Below are 15,418 nucleotides of genomic sequence, written 5' to 3'. Positions count from 1 at the left end.
CAGGCTTTAAGCATACAAACTGGCCCTATTAAGACTACACATCCTGTTCAACTGCTTCCTCTGCCAAAACCTGTTTTAAAATAAAAGTCCTCACTACAATATTTCACTGTTAAACAATTTAACCCTTTAAACTACTGAACTTTTCAACTGTTCAGCCATTGTAACTGTTACTTGTCATCAACTATGACTCCTACCCACTGTAGTTAGTTAGCTAAGTTAGCTAAGTAACACTGTTAGCATAGTTAGCATGTTAGCATGCTAGTTAGCATTTTTAGCAAAACTGTTAAAAACGATTAGCTAAGTTAGCTAAGTCACATGGTTAGCATAGTTAGCATGCTAGCATGTTAACATGCTAGTTAGCATTTTTAGCAAAACTGCTAAAAATGATTAGCTAAGTTAGCTAAGTCATATGGTTAGCATAGTTAGCATGCTAGCATGTTAGCATGCTAGTTAGCATTTTTAGCAAAACTGCTAAAAATGATTAGCTAAGTTAGCTAAGTCACATGGTTAACATAGTTAGCATGCTAGCATGTTACCATGCTAGTTAGCATAGTTAGCAAAACTGCTAAAAATGATTAGCTAGGTTAGCTAAGTCACATGGTTAACATACTAAAAATGAAAACATTAGCTAAGTTAACTAGGTTAAGTATTATCCACCTATTTAACCGTTCAATCATTCCAACTATATTAAACCTTATCTACCAAGCAAATAATTTAACCATATAAACTATCCACCTATTTAACTGTTCAGTCCCTCCAACTATATTAAACCTCATATACCTAGCAACCAATATAGTTTGTTTTTACTCTGTATGATATTTTACATCATATTTTTTGCATTTTCAAAGGATATCAGACACATTTCATCCAACTTTCTATCCATTCATCCTCTTCAAACCATTCACTCATCCACCCATTAAACTATCCATCAACATCCATTAAACAATCTGCCTATCAACATCCATTCAACTTTCTGTCTATCAACATCCATTACACTATCTACATTTAACTTTTAAACTATATACTCTGTCTCAGGCTTTAAGCATACAATATGGCTCTATTAAGACTGCCGTTAAGCAATTAGAATCCTAGGCCAGGTGGCCAGGCCACCTGCATCAACTGCCAGTCTCAGGCTTTAAGCATACAAACTGGCCCTATTAAGACTACACATCCTGTTCAACTGCTTCCTCTACCAAAAACTGTTTCAAAATAAAAGTCCTCACTACAATATTTCACTGTTAAACAATTTAACCCTTTAAACGACTGAACTTTTTAACTGTTCAGCCATTGTAACTGTTACTTGTCATCAACTATGACTCCTACCCACTGTAGCTAGTTAGCATGGTTAATGCTTTACAACATTAGGAAGATCAGACCTTATCTGACACAAGATTCCACACAACTTCTTGTTCAGACCATGGTCATCTCTAAGCTGGACTATTGTAATTCACTGTTAGCTGGCTTACCCGCTTGTGTAACAAGATCATTACAGCTGATTCAAAATGCTGGAGCACGCCTGGTCTTCAATCAGCCAAAGAGGACACATGTAACTCCTCTCCTAGTTACTCTCCATTGGCTCCCTATAGTAGCCAGAATTAAATTTAAATCTCTCACTTTGGCCTATAGGACACTAACTAGATCTGCTCCTAGTTATTTTAATTCAATAATCAAGCCTTACATCCCCAACCGCCCACTGCGGTCTTCTGGTGAGCGTATGTTGTGTCGACCAGTCATAAAAACTGGGTCTAATTCCAGACTCTTTTCTTCAGTGGTTCCATGTTGGTGGAATGAACTGCCCAGTGGTCTCCGTTCCTGTGGTAGTTTTGGGTCGTTTAAGAGGGGTCTAAAGACATTCCTATTCAACATATACTTAGTTGTTTAAGCGCTTATGTGTTATGGTTTATATAATGTTGTTTTATTTTAATTGGGCTGTTAATTAATTTGACATTATTGTTTATTATTGATATTCTCCTTAATGTAGTCTTAGCATGTTATTGTTTTATATTATTGATTGAATTGACATTATTGTTTTTATTATTGCCTTTCCCCTTTTTTACATTGCTTTTTTATTAGGCTATTGATTGAATTGATATTATTGTGTACTACAACTATTCTCCTTACTATATTTGACCTAGATTTTAATCTGTTCCCTGTTCATTTTTAAATATTATTATGTTGTTTTGTATTTATATGTCGCTTTGGACAAAGGCGTCTGCTAAATCCATAACCATAACCATAACCATAACATAGTTAGCATGCTAACATGTTAGCATGTTAGCATGCTAGTTAGCATTTTTTGCAAAACTGCTAAAAATGATTAGCTAAGTTAGCTAAGTCACATGGTTAGCATAGTTAGCATGCTAGCATGTTAACATGCTAGTTAGCATTTTTAGCAAAACTGCTAAAAATGATTAGCTAAGTTAGCTAAGTCACATGGTTAGCATAGTTAGCATGCTAGCATGTTATCATGCTAGTTAGCATTTTTTGCAAAACTAATAAAAACGATTATCTAAGTTAGCTAAGTCACATGGTTAGCATAATTAGCATGCTAGCATGTTAGTATGCTAGTTAGCATTTTAGCAAAACTGCTAAAATGATTAGCTAAGTTAGCTAAGTCACATGGTTAACATAGTTAGCATGTTAGCATTGCTAACTATTAAAAATGCATTAGCTAAGTTAACTAAGTTAAGTATTGTCCACCTATTTAACCGTTCAATCATTCCAACTATATTAAACCTTATCTTCCAAGCAAATCATTTAACCATATAAACTATCCACCTATTTAACTGTTCAGTCACTCCAACTATATTAAACCTCATCTACCTAGCAACCAATATAGTTTGTTTTTACTCTGTATGATATTTTACATCATATTTTTTGCATTTTCATGCACTGTATTTCCTTCAGGAAATGCTTTTCTAGTTCTTATTATTCCATGTCTTCTAACGCAGTTAATGTAGCTTCAACCGTTTAACGTAGAAACTTCATTCAAACATTGACGCGTAGGTCTTAATTAGGACATGTGGGCTTTGTATTTTTCAACTTTGTAACTTTTATACTTTTTAAACTATTAATTAAAAACTATCAAAATTTTCCCATTGACTTAACATTGCCCTTTATGACATCACAGCAATTAGAATCTTATGGCAGGTGTTCAGGCCAGCTGGCCCAACTGCCATTCTCAGGCTTTAATCATACAAACTGGCCCTATTAAGACTACACATCCTGTTCAACTGCTTCCTCTGCCAAAAACTGTTTCAAAATAAAAGTCCTCACTACAATATTTCACTGTTAAACAATTTAACCCTTTAAACTACTGAACTTTTTAATTGTTCAGCCATTGTAACTGTTACTTGTCATCAACTATGACTCCTACCCACTGTAGCTAGTTAGCATGGTTAGCATACTAGCATGTTAACATGCTAGTTAGCATTTTTAGCAAAACTGCTAAAAATGATTAGCTAAGTTAGCTAAGTCACATGGTTAGCATAGTTAGCATGCTAACATGTTAGCATGCTAGTTAGCATTTTTTGCAAAACTGCTAAAAATGATTAGCTAAGTTAGCTAAGTCACATGGTTAGCATAGTTAGCATGCTAGCATGTTAACATGCTAGTTAGCATTATTAGCAAAACTGCTAAAATGATTAGCTAAGTTAGCTAAGTCACATGGTTAGCATAGTTAGCATGTTAACATGCTAATTAGCATAGTTATCATAACTAATAAAAATGATTAGCTAGGTTAGCTAAGTCATATGATTAGCATAGTTAACATTTTAACATTGGTAGCATGCTAGTTAGCATAGTAACTTGGTTAACATTATTATCTTTGTTAACATAGTTAGCATAACTACTAGAAAACATTGGAGCCATTCCAACTGTTAGTTATCATCAACTATCTGCCTAAATAATTTAACCATTTCAATTATCAACCTATTTAACTGTTTAGTCATTCCAACTATATTAAACCTTATCTACCAAGCAAATAATTTAACCATATGAACTCATCATATTTTTGCATTTTCATGCACTGTATTTCCTTCAGGAAATGCTTTTCTAGTATTAATATTATTATTCTTCTTCTAACGCTTTTTGTGCGTTTAATACAGATTCAACCGTTTAACTTAGAAACTTCATTCAAACTGCGTTGCGTAGGTGTTACTTATGTGACTTCAGCTATGTATTTTTCAACTTTGTAACTTTTATACTTTTTAAACTATTAATTAAAAACTACTAAAATTTCCCCATTGACTTAACATTAGATTATGACATCACAATAGAGCAATTAGAATCCTATGCCAGGTGTTCAGGCCACCTGGATCACCATATAATGGCTCTGGCCAGGCCACCTGGATCAACTGGGTTTCTCAGGCTTTATGACATCATAGCAATTAGAATATTGTGCCAGGTGGCCAGGCCACCTAGATCAACTGTCAGTTTTTCAGGCTTTAAGCATACAGTCTCATTCTATGCTATAAGCCTGATAAACTGTTCAGTCATTCCAACTATATTAAACCTCATCTATCTAGCAAATAGTTTAACCTTTTAAACTATCCACCTATTTAACTGTTCAGTCATTCCAACTATATTAAACCTCATCTATCTAGCAAATAATTTAACCTTTTAAAACCTCATCTACCTAGCAAATAATTTAACCTTTCAAACTATCCACCTATTTAACTGTTTAGTCATCCCAACTATATTAAACCTCATCTAACTAGTTCAGTCATTCCAACTATATTAAACCTCATCATGTTGGTTGCCAATTAGCACATCATCTGTTTTAACAATATATTTCACACCATATGTTTTGCATTTTCATGCACTCGTAATTCCCTGGAATTGCGTTTTCTAGTTCTTATTCTTCCGCTAACGCATTTAATGCAGCTTCAACCGTTTAACGTAGAAACTTCATTCAAACTATGTTACGTAGGTCTTACTTAGGACATGGGGGCTTTGTATTTTTCATCTTTGTAACTTTTATACTTTTTAAACTATTAATTAAAAACGATTCAAAATTTCCCCATAGACTTAACATGGGCTGATGACATCGTAATACAGCACTTAAGCAATTAGAATCCTAGGCCAGGTGTTCCGGCCACCTGCATCAACTGTCAGTTTCTCAGGCTTTAAGCATACAGTCTCATTCTCTTAACTAGATGTACCGCAGAGCGGTACAAAATATGACCGCCGCCCAGTCCAGCACATTTTTTCCACAAAAAGAAATCACGCTGAAAGGCCTATATGATTCTAACTGTCTCACTAAATTGCATTATCCACACTCAATTCTCACTGGTATCTGCTAGACAACAAGTACCAAAACATGATTAGTTCATAGATTTCACATGTAAAATTCATTTTATACAACCCCACCTCCATCTTGCCTGTTCATAATTATGAGAAATTCTTGATTGTTTGTGTTATGTTTATGTTATGTGTGTGGGTGTGTGGGTGTGTGTGTGTGTGTGTGTGAGTGTGTGTGTGTGTGTGCGTGCTTGTGTGTGTGCCTGCGTATGTGCCTGTGCATGGAAGCGTACATATGTCTACTGTGTGAGTATGTGTCATACGCAGTGCCGGCCCAAGCCTTTTGGGGGCCCTAAGCAGAATTTGATTTGGGGGCCCCCTCCCACAACGCAGTCACCTCACACTATAATGTCATATTATAAATTAATACAGTGAGGTTATGTATTAATACAGCGACATAAGGACCCTCTCCCCCTACCCTCTTTGTGCAAATGTGGGTACAAACGTGTGTGTGTGTGTGTGTGTGTGTGTGTGGGGGGTGGGTGGGGGGGGGGGGTTAGATGTGATTTCCTGTATTCTGGTGCATTTTTGGGATGGTCAGCTGGAGAAGGGCAGTACCTAAATTTGTTCAGATTCATAGCCTTTTGCTTTTTGACTTATTGGTAGTGAATTCACACAACTACTTGGGGTTCAGGGTCCCTTGACCTCTTGGGCTCGGTAGGCTCATTCAGTAATCCATCCTTGCTCACATGCCAAAAATGTTTTGGGGCTCCAATCTAGACTTCTGGCCCCATGTGCTTGGTAAACCAATGTATTAATATAGTTGTTATTTACACCAACCCTGTCACCTTTTAATCTTAGAGGGTACTAAAATCACAGATTTATTTGAAACATTCATATTCAAAGTGAAGCACTAAGGGTGGTTTACTGAAGTTGAATTGACAAATAACAAAATACAACAGCATTTGTATTTGTTGTAAACAAGTACATCAGTTTAATGACTTGTTTTTCAACAGATTTGCTGAACAAATCCGCAAATGTGCATTAAATGAGCAATTTTCAACTACAAAATAAAAACAAAATAGACAAACATTAATAATCAAAAATAAAATGTCCCAAAAAATAGATAATTATTCCTACTTCGTTCCTGGTTTTTAGGCATCTGCAACTCTGCAGTGGACGAATCTGCAATGATTAAATAAATACATAAATAAATAAAAAAAAAACGATGTTAAATGTGTCGTGTCATATTAACAGGCTATGTAACCATTTGCCATCAAGAAAACCTCACCTTCTGGTAGGTAGAGTTAGGTAGAGGTAGAGATGTGCTCCAAAGGACTTCAACAGCGTCTCTGAAAAAAAAAATATTGCATAAGTGCATAGTTGATCGAGCAGAATGAGTTTATTTTGCTATCATTACTTACACTCAAATAACAAGCAATTCCAGTCTCCCCACCCAACATGGTATATTTTCTCAAACACTACCATCTCTCTCCAAAGATCTTAGAGCAGAGCGGACGTACTGTTCCATCTTTGCCTATGAAGCTGGAACGTTACCGATGCCCAGAGTCGCGCTAGTCAGTGGGTTGGGTTGGGACTGGGAGCCTGTCAGTCATTCCAACTATATTAAACCTCATCTACCTAGCAAATAATTTAACCTTTTAAACCATCCATCTATTTAACTTTTCAGTCATTCCAACTATATTAAACCTCATCTACCTAGTTCAGTCATTCCAACTATATTAAACATCATCTACCTAGCAAATAATTTCACCTTTTAAACTATCCACTAACTGTTCAGTCATTCCAACTATATTAAATCTCATCTACCTAGTATGGAATGTTTTTTGTGACAAAATTAAATAAATAAATGAAATATGAAATCAATAAATGAAATATGTAATAAATAATTAAAAGTTGAAATAAATAAATAAAAGATTAAATAAATAAATAAAAAGTTAAATAAATAAATAAAATGTGAAATAAATAAATGATTAAATATATACAAATATATACATATATATACAAACCATATATACATTGACATTGACATTTACATTCCATATGCACGGTCTTGCAATGTGCCATGAAATAAATAAATACGTCAGTCACCCATCAAGGCGGGACCTAGCCGCTGATTGGTTGCTGCCTGAAAAAAAAATCAAACTTTGTGAGCATGACTGGCTGATCAGAATAAAGTCATTGATAGAAGCTAAAAGCTAGTGCTACTGCTAACAGCCATAAGCTAGGCATTTTCATTCAGAAAGATTGTGTGTTCTATGTTGCTAACTCTTGGCTGTGAGTTATCAGGACGTAAAAGCATAGCATCTAGTGCTGTCAAAAATCCTTGTCGGCTGCTGAGTTACAGTATACCCTCATATTGAGAACTAAAAAGTCTCTGGAAAGTTGTGGACACTGCTTGGGCAATGTACGTTAGCAAGCTGGCACTGACACTCACATAATAAGAGTTCACGGCATGGGCATCTCAAGCTTTATTGTTTATGTATCATATAACAAATGAGGTGAATTCAGCTCAAGTGAAGTTAACTGGGACGTCTATAAATAGAAGCAATAGCAAAGTCGTTTGCCATAGATAGAAGTTCGCTTTCTGTAGATGTCGATAACTAGCTAACGCTTGTGCTAACTGTTAGCGCTAGCTCTAGATGTGCACATAGCATGTCTATCAACCCTCAGACACAGCAAACAGACCCATCAAATGACAGAACGCTTTCACGCCTGATATCTTCCCAAAAGTATGAATTTAGAATGAAATCCTTGTTGTTGTATGTTTCGTGAGTTATGATACAAGTCTGAGTTATGTCCTTAGTCCAGTGTGGTTCACAGGTAGCAAGCCAGTACAGTCTGACTCAGAGCTGGATCACTTCGTGTTATTTCAGGCAGCAATCAGTGGTTAGGTCCCGCCTTGATGGCTGACTGACGTATTTATTTATTTCATGGCACGTTGCATGACCGTGCATATGGAATGTAAATGTCAATGTCAATGTATATATGGTTTTTACATTTAATCTTTTATTTATTTATTTATTTCACATTTTATTTATTTATTTAATCTTTTATTTATTTATTTCAACTTTTAATTATTTATTTCATATTTCATTTATTTATTTAATTTTGTCACAAAAAACATTCCATACACTAGTTCAGTCATTCCAACTATATTAAACATCATCTACCTAGTTCAGTCAATCCAACTACATTAAACCTCATCTACCTAGAAAATAATTAAACCTTTTAAACTATCCACCTATTTTACTGTTCAGTCATTCCAACTATATTAAAACCTCATCTACCTAGTTCAGTCATTCCAACTATATTAAACATAATCTACCTAGCAAATAATTTAACCTTTTAAACTATCCACCTATTTAACTGTTCAGTCATTCCAACTTTATTAAACCTCATCTACCTAGTTCAGTCATTCCAACTATATTAAACCTCATCATGTTGGTTGCCAATTAGTACATCATCTGTTTTAACAATATATTTCACACCATATGTTTTGCATTTTCATGCACTGGTAATTCCCTGGAATTGCGTTTTCTAGTGTTTCTTATTCTTCTTCTAACGCATTTAATGCAGCTTCAACCGTTTAACGTAGAAACTTCATTCAAACTATGTTACGTAGGTCTTACTTAGGACATGGGTGCTTTGTAACTTTTATACTTTTTAAACTATTAATTAAAAACTGTTCAAAATTTCCCCATAGACTTAACATGGGCTGATGACATCACAATAGAGCCGTTAAGCAATTAGAATCCTATGGCAGGTGTTCGGGCCACCTGCATCAACTGCCAGTCTCAGGCTTTAAGCATACAAACTGGCCCTATTAAGACTACACATCCTGTTCAACTGCTTCCTCTGCCAAAAACTGTTTCAAAATAAAAGTCCTCACTACAATATTTCACTGTTAAACAATTTAAGCCTTTAAACTACTGAACTTTTTAACTGTTCAGCCATTGTAACTGTTACTTGTCATCAACTATGACTCCTACCCACTGTAGCTAGTTAGCTAAGTTAGGTAAGTAACTTGGTTAGCATAGTTAGCATGCTAGCATGTTAGCATGCTAGTTAGCATGCTAGTTAGCATTTTTAGCAAAACTGCTAAAAATGATTAGCTAAGTTAGCTAAGTCACATGGTTAGCATAGTTAGCATGTTAGCATGCTTGTTAGCATTTTTAGCAAAACTGCTAAAAATGATTAGCTAAGTAACATGGTTAACATAGTTAGCATGCTAGCATGCTAGTTAACATAGTTAACATAACTATTAACAATGATTTGCAAAGTTAGCTAAGTCACATGGTTAAAATAATTAACATATTAGCATGCTAATTAGCATAGTTATCATAACTAATAAAAATGATTAGCTAGGTTAGCTAAGTCATATGGTTAGCATAGTTAACATGTTAACATTGTTAGCATGCTAGTTAGCATAGTAACTTGGTTAACATTATTATCTTTGTTAACATAGTTAGCATAACTGCTAGCAAAAATTGGAACCATTCCAACTGTTAGTTATCGTCAACTATCTGCCTAAATAATTTAACCATTTCAATTATCAACCTATTTAACTGTTCAGTCATTCCAACTATATTAAACCTTATCTACCAAGCAAATAATTTAACCATATGAACTCATCATATTTTTGCATTTTCATGCACTGTATTTCCTTCAGGAAATGCTTTTCTAGTTACAGTGCATGAAAATGCACTGTACTGTTCTTCCTAGGCTTCTTATTACAGTGCATGAAAATGTACTGTACTGTTATTCCAAGGCTTTTTCTTCTTCTTCTGATTATTATTCTTCTTCTAACGCAGTTAATGCAGCTTCAACCGTTTAACGTAGAAACTTAATTCAAACTATGTTACGTAGGTCTTACTTAGGACATGTGGGCTATGTATTTTTCAGCTTTGTAACTTTTATACTTTTTAAACTATTAATTAAAAACGAATCAAAATGTCCCCATTGACTTAACATTGCCCTTTATGACATCACAGCAATTAGAATCCTGTGGCAGGTGTTCGGGCCACCTGCATCAACTGCCATTCTCAGGCTTTAAGCATACAAACTGGCCCTATTAAGACTACACATCCTGTTCAACTGCTTCCTCTGCCAAAAAATGTTTCAAAATAAAAGTCCTCACTACAATATTTCACTGTTAAACAATTTAACCCTTTAAACTACTGAACTTTTTAACTGTTCAGCCATTGTAACTGTTACTTGTCATCAACTATGACTCCTACCCACTGTAGCTAGTTAGCATGCTAGCATGTTAGCATACTAGCATGTTAGCATGCTAGTTAGCATTTTTAGCAAAACTGCTAAAAATGATTAGCTAAGTCACATGGTTAGCATAGTTATTATGCTAGCATGTTAGCATGCTAGTTAGCATTTTTTACAAAACTGCTAAAAATGATTAGATAAGTTAGCTAAGTCACATGGTTAGCATAGTTAGCATGTTAGCATGCTAGTTAACATTTTTAGCAAAACTGCTAAAAATGATTAGCTAAGTCACATGGTTAGGATAGTTAGCATGTTACCATGCTAGTTAGCATTTTTACAAAACTGCTAAAAATGATTAGCTAAGTTAGCTAAGTCACATGGTTAACATAATTAGCATGCTAGCATGTTAGCATGCTAGTTAGCATTTTAGCAAAACTGCTAAAAATGATTAGCTAAGTAACATGGTTAACATAGTTAGCATGTTAGTTAGCATAACTGCTAAAAATGATTAGCTAAGTTAACTAAGTATCATAGTTAGCATGTTAGCATAACTACTAAAAATGAAAACATTAGCTAAGTTAACTAAGTTAAGTTACTTGGTTAACATTGTTATCTTTGATAACATAGTTAGCATAACTGCTAGCAAACATTAGAGCCATTCCAACTGTCAGTTATCGTCAATTATCTACCTAAATAATTTAACCATTTAAATTATCCAACTATTTAACCGTTCAATCATTCCAACTATATTAAACCTTATCTACCAAGCAAATCATTTAACTATATAAACTATCCACCTATTTAACTGTTCAGTCATTCCAACTATATTAAACCTCATCTACCTAGCAACCAATAGAGTTTGTTTTTACTCTGTATGATATTTTACATCATATTTTTTGCATTTTCATGCACTGTATTTCCTTCAGGAAATGCTTTTCTAGTTATATATTATTATTGTTATTATTATTATTATTATTATTATTATTATGGAGGTAGTGCCTGCACCGGATTGATGAATAGCTTTCAGATGTTCTTCCACTCTGACATACACGAAAAGTGCCAAGGAGCAAGCAAGAAAGGTCTGTAAGTGACAGACTGACAATGAACTCCATCAATGCCAAGCCTAAGCTCATTGGTGGGTTTTCATGTATCCCACAATTCTGTGCGAGTGTGAGTGTGTGAGTACGATAACATGTAATAGTCGGTTAATAGGGTTGATTAGTCATATGTTTTGGTCACAGTGTGTAGGCTTAGTGTTTTAGGAATGATTGATTTGGTTAAACCAGAGAGGGTTGAGGTGGAGCAAGGGCAAAGGGCTTTAATTAAATTTGAAAGTGTCTGTTCTCACCATGGATGTGTGTTGCATGCAATGCAACTTAGTCTGTCAATTTGGCTTGTGAAGCTAATATGGTTCTGGCTATGTGGATTTCATAGCCGTGTAAAATGTTACAAATGGATAATATAATGATATGCATGTAAGTCCGAAATATTTTAGGAGTTCCAAACGGACGATTGGGTGTTCCAGGCACACCCTGGCAAACCCTTGGCTACGCCACTGTATTATGATAAGTTTTAAGTGTTTACTCTTCTTGGCTGTGCTTAACCTTAATAGGGCAGTACCAATGCTGAACATTAAACTGGGTTTTAATCAATAACCAGGCCTCTGTTCCATCTTTATCCTTTTTTATTTGTCTTCACTTTTTGCAGCCCAGATACAAGTGAAAAACCTTAAAACCAGAAACATCAACCATTTACCAATTTGCACATTTTTTGTAAAACAGGCACACAGGACTCAAAATGATTAATTATCAAACTTGACTCTAGACACACACACACACACACACACACACACACATATATATATATATATATATTATATATATATAAATAAACAGATTTCTACATGAATATTTCAGTTTGAATTCATCACAGATATTAAATTACAATCTAAACTATGAGAGGCACAATGTATTAAATGTAATGAGCATGCACAATGAATCACTAAACATTTGAATAGTCAAGCAGTGAGTTTAGCACATTTTCACCCATATAAATATTTACAATACATATACACTCCCATTAAACTACAATTTTACAATTTTAGCAATTCAATATTTTTAGTTTCCATTTTAGACAGATGTTATATGCACGCTTTTAAACCATGTCTTTACAAGCCACCAATCCAGTACAATAATATCCCACATATCAAAATGCATATCAGAATTAAATCACTGCATTAAGCAAACTGCAATAAAATTGACCAACCAATATTTGCGTAATACATTCCGTAAACTACCACGTGAATATTTACAACAAACAGATACTACAGCTCACAAACACAAGTGTTTCTTCCCGCTTGCACCTCAACGCCTTGTTAGCGTGCAACAATCAACAAATGACACTCACAACAAAGTCTGATTAACGTGGTAATCTTACCAGCTGTCTGTTCAGTCTTTGAATTGGTACCCGATCCTGCACTGCACTGGCGTTTTGCCGGTTCAAACCAAGGGGGGAGGCGAACGTTCGGAGAGCGTAGACACTATGGCGGATCTGAGGCTAAATAGTAGACCAGTTCCACCTAGCCATTCCATTGAACCTCATTCAATTTGGTGCCACTTTGACATCAAATACCGTTACAGCTGAAGCCTTTTAAGCCTTTATTATTATTATTAATAATAATAATAATAATAATAATAATATTAACTTTTTCTATTTTCGGAGTAATACAACATTCTGTGATTGGCGTCATAACCTCGTAACTGACTTTCCGGCTGACTAATAAACTTTTTTCCGAAATCAATGCTAACGTCACGTAATTTACGTAATGAGTATGCGACCAGAGCGACGCATGAAAAAGCGTTGGACAGGAGCAAAATAACCGTATTCTCTGGATAAGAACGAAAGCACCGGACCACAACATTTCAGCGAAGTTTTGATGGATTGACAGTAGGCTATGAATGTGGCGAGTGCTGTTTATATGAAATCACATTTATCTACGAACAACTAGGACATTTAAGAAAAGTAAATGTAGACGTGGTGGTAACGAAGTAAGGGGCTACATACCCAATCTCTCGGTGCAGCTATCACAAGAGTTACACGAGTCAGACTACGTGCCTACGTTACATCTACGTCACCTGAGCCTGCGCAGAAAGCCTCGTCGACCAATAGGAAACAGTTGAAATTTGCTTCACCCGTCTTGACTGACGTCTACGTGATGACTCTGTCCATATCTTTTACTGGTCAAACTATACACATTGGATTGAAGACGTGCGCGTCTTTGTTCTGCTCGAGTGCACACAGGTGAGTGATCATTAGTTCCGCCTGACCACCGACAAGAAGGGGTGTTCGCCGCGACAATAAGACACATTCTATTACACAAATACTTTATTCTATTACAAAAATGACTTTAACTATGGTTGTTGAGAGTGGCAAGGATGGATGGCAACAACTCAAGTTGCAAGCATGGACATTTATGCTATGGTTGCTGTATTTCTACTATTGGGTAGGTAATGGCCTCGCTTTTTGGCTTTGTAGCTTTAATAGTTAACTTTATGTGTGTAGTTAACTTTTGTATTATCCTGCCAATTATGTTTGTGTAACCTTTTCATTTTGTAGCCCAAGTAATCCATCGGTAATGTTAATCTACATTGCCTTTCAATGGGAGCTGGTGAAATGTGGTGAATGTAGCTTCTTTAGAGGTGATGCCAATGCCATTGTATACTCAATGCAGATAAATACTCATAATGTTAGTATGCATTCCGGTGCTGTGGAAAAAGTGACTGGAGATGGGGTAGGGATGGGATTTCTTTGGTGGTATACATTCAAAATATATATATTCCATGACCACTCAACATCCCAATGCCCCAAATGAAAAATCAGAATTACGAGCATAAACAGCTAATTGACTAAATGGATATTGTTTCATCCACTTGCTTATTCTCTATCTTCTCTAGCAGACATGGCAGAGAACAGTTCAGCAGAGAAAAGTACACAGGTTGCCTGTGTCTGGGCTGCCATCAGAAGGACTGTGTGTAAAAGTACACACTGTGTATGCAGCCTTCAATAATGCTGGAGTACAGTTCGAAACAGCAGGTCCTCCCAGTAAACCAGTGTGTGCTCTAAATTCTCCACATGGCGAACCTAAGTATAGTAAGATTTCCTCTTTTACTCCTAGACAATTTCATTGATTATCTTCTTACTCTTTGTCAAATTCATTGTCTTGCAACTGCTTTTGTTCTGATTGTATTTTTCTGTCGATGTGGAGTTCATTCATACACAGCCCTGGTAGGGTGTTTAACATCTCTAGCTGTACTTTCTGTGCTGATACTGGGCTGGTGTGTCTACAAAGGCCAAAACTTTCTTTACCCAAATGCAGCACTACCACAACAACTCATACAGGTAGGCTCATTCTATACGTATACGAATGTCTTACTTTAACTTTCACGTCATCCACTAAAACTTTCCTACTTGCTTGATTTGACCAATCATAGCATACGTGCACAAGTAGTTTGAGTAGAACTACTGATCTTCATTATCTCCCTGCTTGTTGACATCTTATCATGTATTGTATTATTTCATGATCGCTAAACGTTTGATTCTTTTTAATGTTGTCATCAGTTAACTTCATTCAACTGTGCTTGTATGTAGGCTATGTCGTTCAGTTGTGGATGTTTGTAAATTGCGGTAGGGGGTGTGTTGCCCCCTGCAGGTAACCCCCAGAACCTAGTCAACGTTAGACGTTTCTCAGACGTAACCTTAGGTCTGGGCAGTTTAAACCTACGATACCCCTAGAGGTTATTGCAGGTAGAAGGGACCCACTGTCCGGCACATATATTACTCTTATTTTTATATCCCCCTCCCCTCAGAAGTTGATCAGGCTCCCGCGGGAAATTTATTATGATGTTATTCATTTTTAGAAGTAATTTTAATGCCCCAA

The 15,418-nt window shown here is 35.6% G+C and overlaps 1 protein-coding gene and 1 long non-coding RNA gene across 3 annotated transcripts in view; one reads left to right on the top strand and one right to left on the bottom strand.

Annotated features, from left to right (window-relative positions):
- LOC143116578 (interleukin-10 receptor subunit beta-like) overlaps window positions 1-15,418 on the top strand; it is a 98,314-nt gene that overhangs the window by 56,008 nt on the left and 26,888 nt on the right. Inside the window, exons 5-6 of one of the 2 annotated variants that reach the window (XM_076277759.1) lie at window positions 14,439-14,631; window positions 14,747-14,880. In XM_076277759.1, coding sequence (XP_076133874.1) covers window positions 14,439-14,631; window positions 14,747-14,880 — 327 coding nt within the window. Of the gene's footprint in view, window positions 1-14,435; window positions 14,632-14,746; window positions 14,881-15,418 lie in introns of both variants that reach the window. The other variant, XM_076277758.1, reaches the window with a different exon arrangement.
- Window positions 6,414-15,418, bottom strand: part of LOC143116579 (uncharacterized) — a 46,497-nt gene continuing 37,492 nt past the window's right edge. The window contains exon 3 of the long non-coding RNA XR_012985863.1: window positions 6,414-6,593. This is a non-coding gene — a long non-coding RNA (uncharacterized LOC143116579). The remainder of the gene's footprint in view (window positions 6,594-15,418) is intronic.

The sequence above is a fragment of the Alosa pseudoharengus genome, unplaced genomic scaffold (genome assembly GCF_046254945.1).
Source record: "Alosa pseudoharengus isolate Yale_2024_CS ecotype anadromous, Long Island Sound unplaced genomic scaffold, YU_APseudo_1.1 YU_APseudo_1.1_scf_11, whole genome shotgun sequence".
In the NCBI taxonomy this organism is placed as follows: domain Eukaryota; kingdom Metazoa; phylum Chordata; class Actinopteri; order Clupeiformes; family Clupeidae; genus Alosa; species Alosa pseudoharengus.
Note: the sequence above shows the minus strand (reverse complement) of the source record. Positions and strands in the feature narration are given on the sequence as shown.